A 12,598-nucleotide genomic window follows, 5' to 3' on the forward strand; every position below is an offset into this window, starting at 1 on the left:
AGATTTTCACGCCTGTCTCGATTTCTTGTGAAATTCTAGCGTGGAACGAACGAGTGCCCCACACAAAGTGAAATCATGGTTAGTCTACAGGGTAAAAGTATCCTTCTCTGTTTCAGTACTCCAAGTCTTTTTCAGCACTGTATATACTTTTCGTGAGGTCGAAGCTTCCCACACAAAGTGAAACCCTCACTTTTACAGTCTTATACTTTTGCCTAATTCAATCTATTTTCTCATCGCTGGCTTCACTTGATCCTTGAGCTCTAAAACAGCAAAGAACAAAGCAATGCCCAAAACAGAGGAATTGTTTTGAATCAAAGACAACACAAATTAAACATGGGCACTAACAAATAATGAACCTCAAATATGCTTTCGTTAGGGACTAATAATCATTATACTTAACATGAAAATTGATGTCTTTCAAACCTTTATATAATAATCAAGATAATGACAAGGGTTAAGCCTAGGATCCACTTAGCCACCTTTGGGCACATGCATAAAAAGCTGTGGGTTAGGTCAACTTTTGATGAGAATACTAGATCGGATTTAGACAAGAAAAGCTTTTAATTAAATGCAACCACTTTAAAGAACGGTTCCAGTTTTTGTTGGATTCATGAAATAACCATTTACATTCAATTCAACCAATTTCTAGGGATTGCAGCTTCTTAACTTGACATTTAGGGTTAGGCTTAATCTTATAATTATATAATAAAGACTCAAATCCATTCATTTAGTATGCATTAGATTAATAAAAATTTTATATAATATATACAAATCTATACAATTACTGGTTTAATCAAATGAATATATACTTTATAATCTGTTTTGGTTGGACCAAAGTAGCACTAACATTTATAAGCTTTGGATTCAAAATTCTTTGAAGAAACAATAATTGGAGGACTCCTATGGGCATTGAATTAGGTAAAATTATTAATAACAACTTTGATTTTGGCTGTGGTAGTACAACAATTTCAGCTGGCAAAAACTAAACCTGTAACTATTCTTAAACCAAAAATTTGGGCCTTTTGGACCAGTCCATTTAACCCTACCTTTATTCCTCTTACCCAATCACCAATCGAAAAAGAAAGGAAAAAAAAAATAAAAAAGCTAACAAAAAAAAAAAAAAAACCAAAACCCTCACAAAAATAAATTTCCCTCTTTTCCACAACCTTCACAGTTCTTCAAGCCTTGAAACCCCATTTGGCTCCATTCCCCATCCGTAACAGCATCCCTCCTTCCTCTCTTTCCTCACTTTCAAAGTTCAATTTTTTTTTTCTTAAAGAAATAGAATCAAACAGATAGAAATAATATTCTATTTTTTCCCCAAGCTATTACTGATTATGCTCATTAAATTCTCTTAATGTCCAGTACCCACTTTTCATTAAGGTCAGTTCTCTTCTGGGTTTCTCTCAATACCCCCCAAATTTTCACTAAATTTTTAATTTTTTTTGGGTTTTTTTTTGAAGGTATGGTAACTGGGAGTAACCATATTCAAAACCATAACCACCAAGAAGATGGGGAGAAAAACCCAACTAAGGGAGGAGCTTCTAGGTCGTGGGGCACGACCGTTTCAGGTCAATCCGTTTCGACTAGTGGTAGTGTTGGCTCTCCCTCGAGCCGGAGTGAGCAAGCAATGGCTACACCAGCTAGTGAGAACACTTTTTTAAGATTGAACCATCTCGATATTCACGGAGATGATGCTGGATCTCAAGGTGCAGTTGGGTGAGTGGTTTTTTTTTTTTTTTCTTTCTGGGATACCCTTTTAGTTTGAGTTTATGATAATTGTGTTTAATGCTTGATTTGATTATGCGTTTTTTGAAGAAAAGGGTTGAGGGTTTAGGGTAGATTGAAGGAAAGTCTTGAATTCTGCTTTCATAAAGTAATTTTTGTATTTGTTTATGCTTGAATTTGGTAAATATTCACGCATTATGCTAGAATTGAACATTTTTTGTGGGCTACAATGGAAAAGATTGTTTGAATTGGTAAATCTGTTGAATTTTTGGTGCCTGCATTTGTGTTGTCTATGGTGCTTTATTATTGACTAATAAAAAAAAGAAGCAGGTGTTGGCACTGGTCATACATGTTGTAATGCTAGAGTTTTCAATGAATTTAACTGACTGCAATTTTTATTTTTGCAGTAGTAAAAAGAAGAAGAGAGGTCAACGTGCGGTTGGAGGTGATAAGAGTGGCAGAGGACTTCGCCAATTTAGCATGAAAGGTTTTCTTTCCCCCTCCACCCTCCCCCCCCTTTAATTTTTCTTATCTTTGACCAATTGTGATTTGTGGTTAGGGACAGATTTCATTAAAACTCAATCACATATTGTTTCATCTGTATTTTATGTGCTTGTTTTCCTAACATGGATATTTAAGATGGGTTAGCAGTTGTGGCTTAGCTAACTGATTTCTTGTTTGAATTGTCTTTGATTTCATCCAGTTTGTGAAAAAGTAGAAAGCAAGGGAAGAACTACATACAATGAGGTCAGTTGGTTTCTGAAAGTCATTCTTTCATTCATGTTAATTGTTTTTGATAAACTTATTAGTGGTCATTGCAATAGTGCTTATAGTTGTGTATATAAGGTCTATCCATTTTGGCAGAATTATCTGTATTTTTCCTGAACTTATTCTTCAGTGTCATATGATACATGCAAAATCTATGTCTTTTTCTTTGATACTGCATTAATGGATTTAGATATATGGGGTTTCGGGTATATGAGATATCATGAAGAGTAGACCTGACAAATTGATATCATAGGGCTTCTTTCTCATCAATCCATTGTTCTACTCTGATTGCTTACTGATCATCATTGATTGTAAGTGGTTTTTATTTTATCAAGTATCATCCAAGTTCCGTTGTGGATACAAATAATTTCTGTCCCCTTTCAAATTTTCAAGCAGAATGATACTGTTTTGCTTTTCAAATTAACATCATATAGTAATGTGATTCATAAATGTATAACTTTTCCTTCTCATGCTAACAAACACAAACTTGTGTGCATGTGGAGTTGTGCCTTCCTTTTCTAACATTTCAAAGTTTTGGAAAATTTCTCCGTTGTCTGCTTATTGGAGTTGGAAGTTTCACTACATCTCTCCTGGCTTCGGAATGGTCATCGGTTTTACTCTTTTTCTGCCTATTAAGTGTTAGCAGGTTATTTTATAAGCCCACATCTTTATGTGAGAGTTAAAGCTATTTTCAGGTAGCAGATGAACTTGTAGCTGAATTTGCTGATCCTAGCAGTAGTGTAGCATCACCAGATCAGGTTTGCAATTCTTTGGTCTATATTCCTTGATCTGTACACTTGCATCTTTTACCCTAAAAAATACAGGAATTTAACTGTATTGAACCTTTCTTTGTTTCTTTTAATTTAACAGCAACAATATGACGAGAAAAACATCCGGCGAAGGGTTTATGATGCCCTGAATGTACTCATGGCAATGGATATTATATCTAAGGATAAAAAAGAAATACAGTGGAAGGGACTTCCTCGTACTAGCCTGAATGATATTGAAGAATTAAAGGTGACAATACAGCTCTAATTTTTGTGTCTTTTATGTTCAGTAGGTTTGATCTGTCATGACTATTAAGTATCTAATACTAGCTGAACAAGCTCCTGAAATGTAAATAATACAGACAGAACGGCTTGGGCGGAGAAATAGGATTGAAAAAAAAGCTGCCTATCTGCAAGAATTGGAGGAACAGGTAAGAATAGCACACTTTTCTTATGTTTGTACTTAAATTGCTTTCTGCATGCAATTAGGTTTAAGAATTTTCAATTTTGCTAATGATCAAGTTTCTGCATTTAGAGAGAGAAGTGTTTGAGGTCATCCAGTTTCGCTTGGTTCCCTTTGCATGTCAGTGTTTGTTCATGTAATTGTTTTGTTTCTTAGTTTGTAGGTCTTCAAAATTTGATACAACGAAATGAGCAATTATACAGCTCAGGAAATGCTCCCAGTGGGGGTGTGGCTTTACCTTTTATTCTGGTGCAGGTTTGTTATCCTCTCAAGTTTTTTCTTTTAGTAAGCTTTCTTTGTAAGGGATTAGAAAATGCCACCTATTGAAATTATGATGCAAAATAAACTCTCGGTTTTGTCTTAAGTTTTAATGGCTTCAATCTGTAATAATAAAGTTTATTTTGAACTTATTCTCTTTGTCATGTAAAATCTTTTTCTGTTAATGTTGACCTATAATCTTCAATTTATTAGTCAAATTTTTAGTTTCCTAGCTCCTTCAAATCATTGTTCCTGTGCTTATATATGAAGCAACGTTTAAATTTCACAATTGTTGACTTTTCTGTTTAATTAGAAATGTATTCCTCAAAAGGAAAAAGAAATGTATGATCAGCCAACTTTTTCTAGTCTGTTCCAATTATCACTTCTCTAAGGTTTTTGACTAAGCTCTGGGGTTTGTTATGATAGGAATCTAAATGCTTGCTTTCTAATTTTTTTGTTTTGTTTAAACCAGTATTTTGGATCTTTTCTTTACTTTGTTTCTGCTCTAAAAATTCTTATCTGTAACACGGCTTGACATCACCAACTTGATGTCTTAAAACAGGAAATAGTGTACTATGCCTTTTCTACTTGATAAGTGGGGAGTATTAAGGGATTTGGTATGCCTATTTCTCTTCTTCAACTAGAGTTTTGAAATGTCCATAAGTTGGTACTGGTGACTTCTACATGAAAATTGAACCTCTTTGTGATAAAACTTCTAAACATGTTAATAATATCCATACCAACCCTATATGAGTATGGAGAAGAAAGTGCTATCTGTAGTTTGAGCATTGATTTATAAATGTCTGCGTGCACCCACACGGTAGATGATGCAAATCTATCATGATTGTTAAGTATGCCCACTTTGCCAAAGAAGAGGGAATCATTTCTATGATCCAAATATCTTTGACAGCTGGCAATAGTAGGGATGAGGTTTGATTGAGGGCATCATGCATTTACTTTTGTTGATGTGCATATTCTACCTATCAAACATAGACATGTGCTGTGTAGGTGATATAGATACTCTCTGATGGCTAAATAAATGCAATTTAGGATTGAAGAGGGTATCATAGAGATGGTTTTTCTGCACCAATATTATATTGTATACAAAAGTTTGGTTGCCACAAACTAAATGCACTAGATATGGCGGAAAAGAGCTAAAGGTGATATCATGTTTATCTTCTTGTTGTTTCATGTTTTCAAATGTGCTGGAAGAGTGATGCCCATGATATTTAGGCATATTGTGGGCCTTCATTATTCAACATGTGTTTTACTCTGTCCATGTTGATATTCCAGTTGCACTGTTGAATCTGTTGTTATGTGTCTCTCTCCCTTTACCAAACTCATACCTGCCATTGTTTTTCTTTTTTCTTTTTTTTAAAAAAAAGACATGAGGTTTCTTGATTAAGGCTATCGCACATGTACTTAACTGATACAAAACATGTTCTTATAGTTGTATGGACTCTTTCATTAATCTTGAGGCCTCTTAACTTCTCTTTTTTCTCTTGTCATCTGGAAATTGTAGACACGTCCTCATGCAACTGTTGAGGTAGAAATATCAGAAGATATGCAGCTTGTGCATTTTGATTTTAATAGGTAAGATCTTCATACCTTGCAACATCCATTCGACAGCAATTGGTGGGTATTTTGAGGCATAGTTATCTAGTGTAGGACAAGCATGTTGTCTCATGTTATGATGGGAAACCATGGAATGCAAAAAGAGAGAGAAGGGCCTATTCGTGGTAGAGGGGTCAATTCTATAGTTTGATAAATGGATAACTGCCTTCACTTGACAAGCAAGTGATAATTGACCAAATGCTTAAATCATCTTTTGATTTATTGCTTACCTTTTTTTTTTTTGGCCTTTTTCATCTTATTGGTGTTCTATTTACAGCACTCCATTTGAGCTCCATGATGACAATTATGTTTTGAAGGCGATGAAATTCTGTGATAGACCACAGAGTGATGAAATGGCACACAATTTTTCTGCAGATGGTGAAGGTTCTAGCATGTCTGCAATGTACCAACAACAGATCCCACCTCCCCCAAGGACAAACACGCCGGGTAGGCCTCCAACGTCGCCGCCTCTTCCGGGAATATTGAAAGCACGTGTCAAGCATGAACATTGATAGTTGAGTTTCATGCTCAGCGCCATGGGCAATAGTCTCTACTTGTACATTGTGTAAAGTAATTTGCCAGAAGTGCGGCCTGTAGGATCATCCTCACCCCATAATATTTTACCCAACATTAAAGCCTGATTAGTTTATTTGCTTGAAGGCTTCGCAAGGGGTCTCGGTTCTGGCAAGTCCGTAGCTTTTACATCTTCATAAATTTGCCTCCTGTAATTGTTTTCATCCTATTTTCTCATGTTATTTTGCCCCCACTGTAGTAGAAATTAGCTTTTATTTATATTAGACTAGAGATTGTTCGCTGCATACAGAATCATAGAATGAACTAGTTGTTAAAATCGCGGTTCCTGTTAGTTTTTGTGAATTTGTATAATCAGATTTACGTTAAAGGAAATTCATTTCCTGTATAACCGCGACGTAAGGTTTATATTTTAATAGATTTCATTTTTAAATAATAAATCCAATTTTTCTTATTTATCGCATATTCGGTCCATGAACTATGAGACTATTCATGGGGAAAAAACAAAAGCTGAATTGGAATTAGAGTATTTTATCTTACTAACTGAGGGGTAAAAATAATATCTTCAAATTCACCAGTGTAGTTAGAAAGTTATAGGGGGGAATATGGGTTAAATAATTAGACATTTATTGTATTGTTCATTTGCATTTATATCAGTCACTGCGAGAATGATAGGAAGCTTCACAAAAGTCGTTTAGCACAGATTCCACAATACCAATCTGTTGTAGGTTGAGCAGGAAAAACCCATCAACCTATCAATTTTCCTTGCTCTCATTCGCTGGGCGGGGATTCTCTTAGCCACATATCTGTCCCCTTACCCACTCACCATCATCTCTATGTACTGCTCTCTCTCTCTCTGAGCCGCCTCTCGCCCTCTCCCCCCCCCCCCCCCCCTCCCCCCCCCCTTACCCACTCTGCAAGTTGGAAATTTCCAGACTGTCATGCATTTAACGAATGCCATTATCTTTGAAACTACAAGAAGCAAGACATCCATTTCGTGGAACGTAAGGTAGACATGTTATATTTATCTAAACATTTTATTTAATTTAATGGATAATTCATAAGCTTTACCCTCAACAAGCAGGATTATTTTTTTTTTTTTTAAAGGGTAAATGCCCAAATGCTATACTTATTTGTTCTGAATGAGACCTATCTTATGTCTTAACCGGGCTCGGTCACTTAAGTGCCGTGGGGGCCTCAATAAACGAAGATTGATTTGAGGGGTGGCTGTGGCGTATCCTTGGGCTGTATGTGCAAATGTCTCGAGGAAAAAGGAACCAAAATAAATGAATTAGATATGAAAGTGGTCCTACATATCGTTCAATTACTTAGACATAAATGGTCTGCAAACTTCCAAAAACTTACAAGGAAAATTCCAAAGACACATCGAGATGGTACGTGCACCATAGTATACATCACACTCATAGTTTATTATGTAATATATCTTACATTTGGGTTCAAATGGAAGAATCATGTTGTTACATTTTCAAATTGATAAGGGATCCGTTAAAAATCCTCAAAGGGAAACAAGCAAGGTGTTATCTAGTTTTAATATTATTCACCTTTGCTTTTTTGCAATTGGTAGCGGAGAGAGCTTTGCCACATCGGCGGACAAACAGGAATACTGGACACGGAGTAGAAGACTAATGACCGCTCGGTAGGTATGGGAAGCAGCATTAAACCCAAAGAAATGGAAAGTACATATAAGCCGACGACCACGAGCTCCCCGTGGTGATATCAGGTGAAGAACCATACGCATGATCCTTACTTGGCGTCCCCTGATTGGTTCGTTTGCATATGTCCCACGTGCTTACAGCCTACGCATCACATGGTCGCAGAGTACTGATGCTCAAGTGGAGTGCAGCAACTAGCAAGCAAACCGTATAGCTATATTCATCATTTCCCCGTAGCTACGACTCGACTTCTTCAGCCTTTGAACTTTTGCTCTTCCAGGGGCTCAAACACTATAAAATGCTTGTTGGTTCTGCAATCAGTTAGCTACCATCTACATTCTTCTCCCAACATTTGACATATCCAACAAGTCTCCATTTATCTGCATTTGCACCTGCACCTCTTTCTCTACACTTCCAGCAGCCAGGGAGATGAACAACATTCTCCATGGACGGTTGCCGAAATCTTGTTGGTTGGACGGGGAGAGGTGCAGATGCAGGTGCAGACAAATGGCCTCTTGGTTTTATCTCTTGCTTTCAATTTGGTGCACATCACATGGAAGTTATCTTTACAATATTGTCTCCTATCTAAGGTAGAAAACAAATGATTTCAAGCTGTAATTTTTGTTTTTGAGCTTATGCTTATACAAAACGTACTTTCCATAGACATAGATACATTATAGTTAACGCAGACATATCCATTCAAATACATATACCTATAGTATATTACATATAGGTAGGCATGTATGTATATGTATACGGTAAAAATTGCACCTTATCTTCTTAGAGGTGTAAAATTTCCGTACTTATTCTGCTAGAGTTAATAATGTTGTTTGAATTGGTTTACATTTGTTAATGTTTCAACCTTGAAGTGTCTCTTGCCAAACTTAAACCAAGCTTTTGCCTTGATCTTATATTTATGTTTGATTTATAATTGCTTTGGTTTGTCTTTGCTAAGTGTTAAATAATTAAATGAGGTAGAGTACAATAATAGACAAATTATTCGAGTATTTGACTTAAATTTAAATCTCTTTCTTTTAAATAAATATAATAAAAAAAACCGAACCTTACTTGCACTGCCCGAGGCCTCAAGCCCTCAGGCCCAAAAAGCTATATCCAGAAAACATTTGTCCAGATAAACGACGTCAGTACGAAAATTAAAACGGCATCGTATCTCACAAACCAATATAATGGAAAGCACCGCCACCGCCACACCTCATCGTTTCCCTTTTTTACTTCTAGGGTTTTTCAAGGAGTCTACTACGAAACCCTACTTTCTAACCACTCAGAATAATTTAATTAGGAAGGGGGAAAAATGGGAGGAAAATGTCCAAACAGGAAAGTAAAGAAGCGAAGATATTCTCACAAAACAGCTCGCCGCGACAAATTCCTCGTCAAAGATATCCTTTTTTTTTTGTTTTAATTTTGATTTAATGGAATTTTCCTTTCTTTGTGATCAAAGTTTTTTTTTTTACTTTATCACATTTGTTGTTCCTTGACTGAGAGATTTTTCGATTCACGTGACGACGCCGTTTATGAGGAGTTGCAAAAGGGTGATTCGGAAAAGAAGCCGTTGCCTCGCGATGAGGACTTGCCTGGAATGGGCCAATATTACTGCTTACATTGCGAGTAAGTCTAATTATTTAAGAATTTAATTTTAGAATTTGATTAAGTTACTCTTTTTTGTTACTACAGAAAATGAAAAATAGAAAAAAAATCTTGAATTATAGTATAATTAAAATATAATTTTGTTGATTTATATTTTCAGCCGATATTTTGCGAATGTGACTGTGAGAGACGAACATTACAAGACGAAACGTCACAAGAAACGGTGAGTAAAGCCATTTTCTAATTTCCATTTACTTTTGGCTCTGTATCTCTTTTGTTTCTAACTCGGTAGGAAGTTTTACGGGTAATGTGGGATTAGATCAGTATCCCCTTTGGGTGAAGAACTCCCCATGTTATTGAGAAAATTTGGTTGCTTTGATGTTTAGTATAATTTCTCGGCATCTTCATAGGTCTAATGCGCACTGAACAATGCGTTTCATGGTGGTACTAAACTAGAAAGCATATGTTAGGTGGGAGCACTTCCAAATTACTTGGATTTCCATGTAAAATTAAGCTAGTGCTTGCTTCCATATTTGTTTCTTAAACTTTTAATGAAGATTGTAGCTTTTCCTTTTTCCACATTTGAATATTGCATAATCTGACTCTGAAAGAGAGTTCTGCAACTTAGATTAGTTGATGGGAGTTCTGCAACTTAGATTAGTTGATGGCTGACTGGTCGTGTATCAGTGAACAGAATCTGATGATGCCATCTGCTGATGGATTAAAATGTTAAGACTAATGCTTTCAGTGCGCATATCTTAATAGAGGAAAGGATGTTCTGTTTGATTTATGCTTTGTTTGCTGCAGTTTGAAGCAAATGTCGGGGCCTGCACCACATACACAACTTGATGCCGAGTTAGCTGCTGGGATGGGTATGCCGGATAATGGACCAACATTAATGTCAATGTGAGCATTTCTGAATTTGGCTCCATCCGTGATGTGCATTGTTCTGGTGATCAGTGGGCACAGTTATGGCTCCTGATTGTAGAGGATTTTTTGGGTGCTGTAGAATTTCTTTAGAGACAAACTGATTGTATTACCTGCTTTAGAAACGATAAACCAATTTTGCATTCCTTTTACTAATGTTTGTTTGGATAAGTGGATTCTTTTGGTTTTTTTTCTTCTTTTTCCTGTGTCATTAAATCTTAAAATTTTGTAAGCAATATAATGTGGATGAATATAGTGAGTACCAGAGATCATGTGTCATCGTTTTTATTTTTCAGTTCCTTTCTAAATCAGCCATATAGCTGTTTTAACAATAGATTGATTGTACTCTGCTGACATCTTCACCTGTTATACCAAAAAAAAGAGCCATTTATTTTCATTGTGATCCTGCCAAAAGTCATGGCTATCCATAGAGGTAGCATATTAGGTGGGTGGTTTGGGCACGGGACAGCCTGCCCCATCTTGGTGCATGCTGGCGCCGCACTGGTCTTCAACAAAATGTTAATTTATATATATATTGGGTCAGACCTGACCGGGCCCTACCCATAAGGTCCATGGGCCACAGATCGGGCCAGGCTATCCACTCAGGAAATCTGGGCCATGCCCGTAAGGCCCATATTTCAGCCATTTTGGGTCGGCCCAACCCCTTATCATGCCATACCGACCCAGCCCGCCCATTTTGCCACCTCTAACTACACACTTGGTACTTGTCAAGTTGGGACTCTGTAGGGGTTGAACTGTTTGAGGATCTTTATTTATACTACAATTGGTTAGTAGGAGAGGGATGTAAAAAGTGTCAACTGTTGAGTCATGGGTTAGGTATGTGTGGTGATGACTACAAAAAAATTGACTTACTGGTCCCTAGATGTCACATGAGCATGTCCTTGTTTCTTCATGGTAGGGTTTGAGATATGCTAGTTAATAAAATCTATAATGGAAAATGCTTGTCATGGCCACTATTTGCTACTCTTCTCCATTTATGTCTTGCTTGAAGAATGCTTATGTGCCTTAAATTATGGTGCTAGAAACATGGATGGTGGAACGTGCAGCTTATTAGGATTAAGCAAGTTAAGAAGTTCATGTGCTGCACTAGATATTTCCTCATTCTGTGTCATCTAGCAGTATTGGACAGGAAAATAGTTAAAAGGAAAGATGTGATTCAAATCCAAGTTACAAATCCAACAACATGCTCCATTTCTTTCTTTTAGAAGATAACAAGAATACTTGTTTTGGGGGGGTTCAGAATCATGGCATGTATGCTTGTCTGTTGGTGGGTTACTTTCTTGTAAGCTATTGATTGGTGCATAAAGCTTGTTGATTTGCCTCTAGAAACAGAAGTTGCCTCCATACTATCATGCTGCTTGTAGATGGAGCATAGTTATTATCTTCAGATGTTCAATCTTGGAGTTTCTGTCGGCATATCTCGTCTTGAATAAATTGTAACTTTGGACGGAAGGAAAGGTGGAAGCTTCAAGCGGGTTTCCTAATGGAGCATTATCTGATTTGGATTCTGGTTTTTTCTTTGCCCTCGAGTGGAGGAAATAGCACTTCTTTTTAAAGCCATGGGATTGCTTCCAAATCTACTAGATATCAAAGGCCTGTCATTGTTATTAGGTCTAATCTAGCAAAATCTTGTTCTCTTATGCACTTATGATTCTGGTTTTGTTTTTCGTTTAGGTACATTCTTATCGTTTTAAAGTAATTAGCTTTACCAACAAATTACAAATTGTAGGACTCTTGAAACCTACTCCAGTAAAGTTGTCATTGATGTGCCCTGTTTCGTCCGTGGTTGAGGCCTGAATATTTTGGCGTCTTCTGTTTGCAATCATATTAACCTGCGTAGCGCATTTTAGTGTTTTAAATGTTGCGGAGCCAAGAAGAGTATCCAATATCAAATGTTTGAGATTGCCCTGTCTCTCCTCTTGGTTTTAGTCATTACCATTTCCAATGTAGACAAAGGAACAAGAGTAGCAGTCAGTACTTTGCAGATGTGTCATCCTCCAATTACCAACCAAAAGTGTAAAAAAGCTCTCAGCACTTGAAGACACAGACCAATCCTTCAGCAAAGTGGCATTCCCAGCAACGGCCCATCAGTGGATCTGTGGCCACTAACATCCCTATAGTGTTTCTTTTAACAAACAAAGAGATTAGGGAGAGGGTCCCACACGCTCACATAGTATCCCCATGAGGCCATGAACCAACACCATCATCCCCCTGTCATTTTCCTATCCAAGTTCCCCTTTCTT

General features: G+C 36.8%; 2 protein-coding genes across 2 annotated transcripts; both read left to right on the forward strand.

The window, feature by feature from the left end:
* Window positions 1-1,096: 1,096 nt before the first annotated feature.
* Window positions 1,097-6,448, forward strand: DPB (Transcription factor DP). Its single transcript, XM_018121939.2, has 10 exons — window positions 1,097-1,383; window positions 1,464-1,719; window positions 2,136-2,215; window positions 2,432-2,475; window positions 3,192-3,254; window positions 3,367-3,513; window positions 3,626-3,694; window positions 3,883-3,981; window positions 5,507-5,577; window positions 5,876-6,448. The coding sequence occupies exons 2-10, from the start codon at window positions 1,466-1,468 to the stop codon at window positions 6,108-6,110; spliced, it is 1,062 nt and encodes a 353-aa protein (XP_017977428.1). The 5' UTR covers window positions 1,097-1,383; window positions 1,464-1,465; the 3' UTR covers window positions 6,111-6,448.
* A 2,666-nt stretch (window positions 6,449-9,114) lies between these two features.
* LOC18598023 (zinc finger (C2H2 type) family protein) lies at window positions 9,115-10,505 on the forward strand. Its single transcript, XM_018120494.2, has 4 exons — window positions 9,115-9,199; window positions 9,320-9,428; window positions 9,568-9,630; window positions 10,215-10,505. The coding sequence occupies exons 1-4, from the start codon at window positions 9,115-9,117 to the stop codon at window positions 10,315-10,317; spliced, it is 360 nt and encodes a 119-aa protein (XP_017975983.2). The 3' UTR covers window positions 10,318-10,505.
* Window positions 10,506-12,598: the final 2,093 nt, after the last annotated feature.

This window comes from Theobroma cacao, chromosome 5 (assembly GCF_053813885.1).
Source record: "Theobroma cacao isolate CCN51 chromosome 5, ASM5381388v1, whole genome shotgun sequence".
Lineage (NCBI taxonomy): Eukaryota > Viridiplantae > Streptophyta > Magnoliopsida > Malvales > Malvaceae > Theobroma > Theobroma cacao.

What these genes read in the sequence shown, in the direction of transcription:
- DPB (XM_018121939.2), top strand. Translation starts at nt 1,466, where the DNA reads ATGGTAACTGGGAGTAACCATATTCAAAACCATAACCACCAAGAAGAT. An exon ending in TACCTTTTATTCTGGTGCAG is followed by an intron (nt 3,982 to 5,506) that starts GTTTGTTATCCT and finishes TGGAAATTGTAG; the next exon opens with ACACGTCCTCATGCAACTGT. An exon ending in GTGCATTTTGATTTTAATAG is followed by an intron (nt 5,578 to 5,875) that starts GTAAGATCTTCA and finishes TTCTATTTACAG; the next exon opens with CACTCCATTTGAGCTCCATG.
- LOC18598023 (XM_018120494.2), top strand. Translation starts at nt 9,115, where the DNA reads ATGGGAGGAAAATGTCCAAACAGGAAAGTAAAGAAGCGAAGATATTCT. An exon ending in CGACAAATTCCTCGTCAAAG is followed by an intron (nt 9,200 to 9,319) that starts ATATCCTTTTTT and finishes TTTTCGATTCAC; the next exon opens with GTGACGACGCCGTTTATGAG. An exon ending in TATTACTGCTTACATTGCGA is followed by an intron (nt 9,429 to 9,567) that starts GTAAGTCTAATT and finishes TTATATTTTCAG; the next exon opens with CCGATATTTTGCGAATGTGA.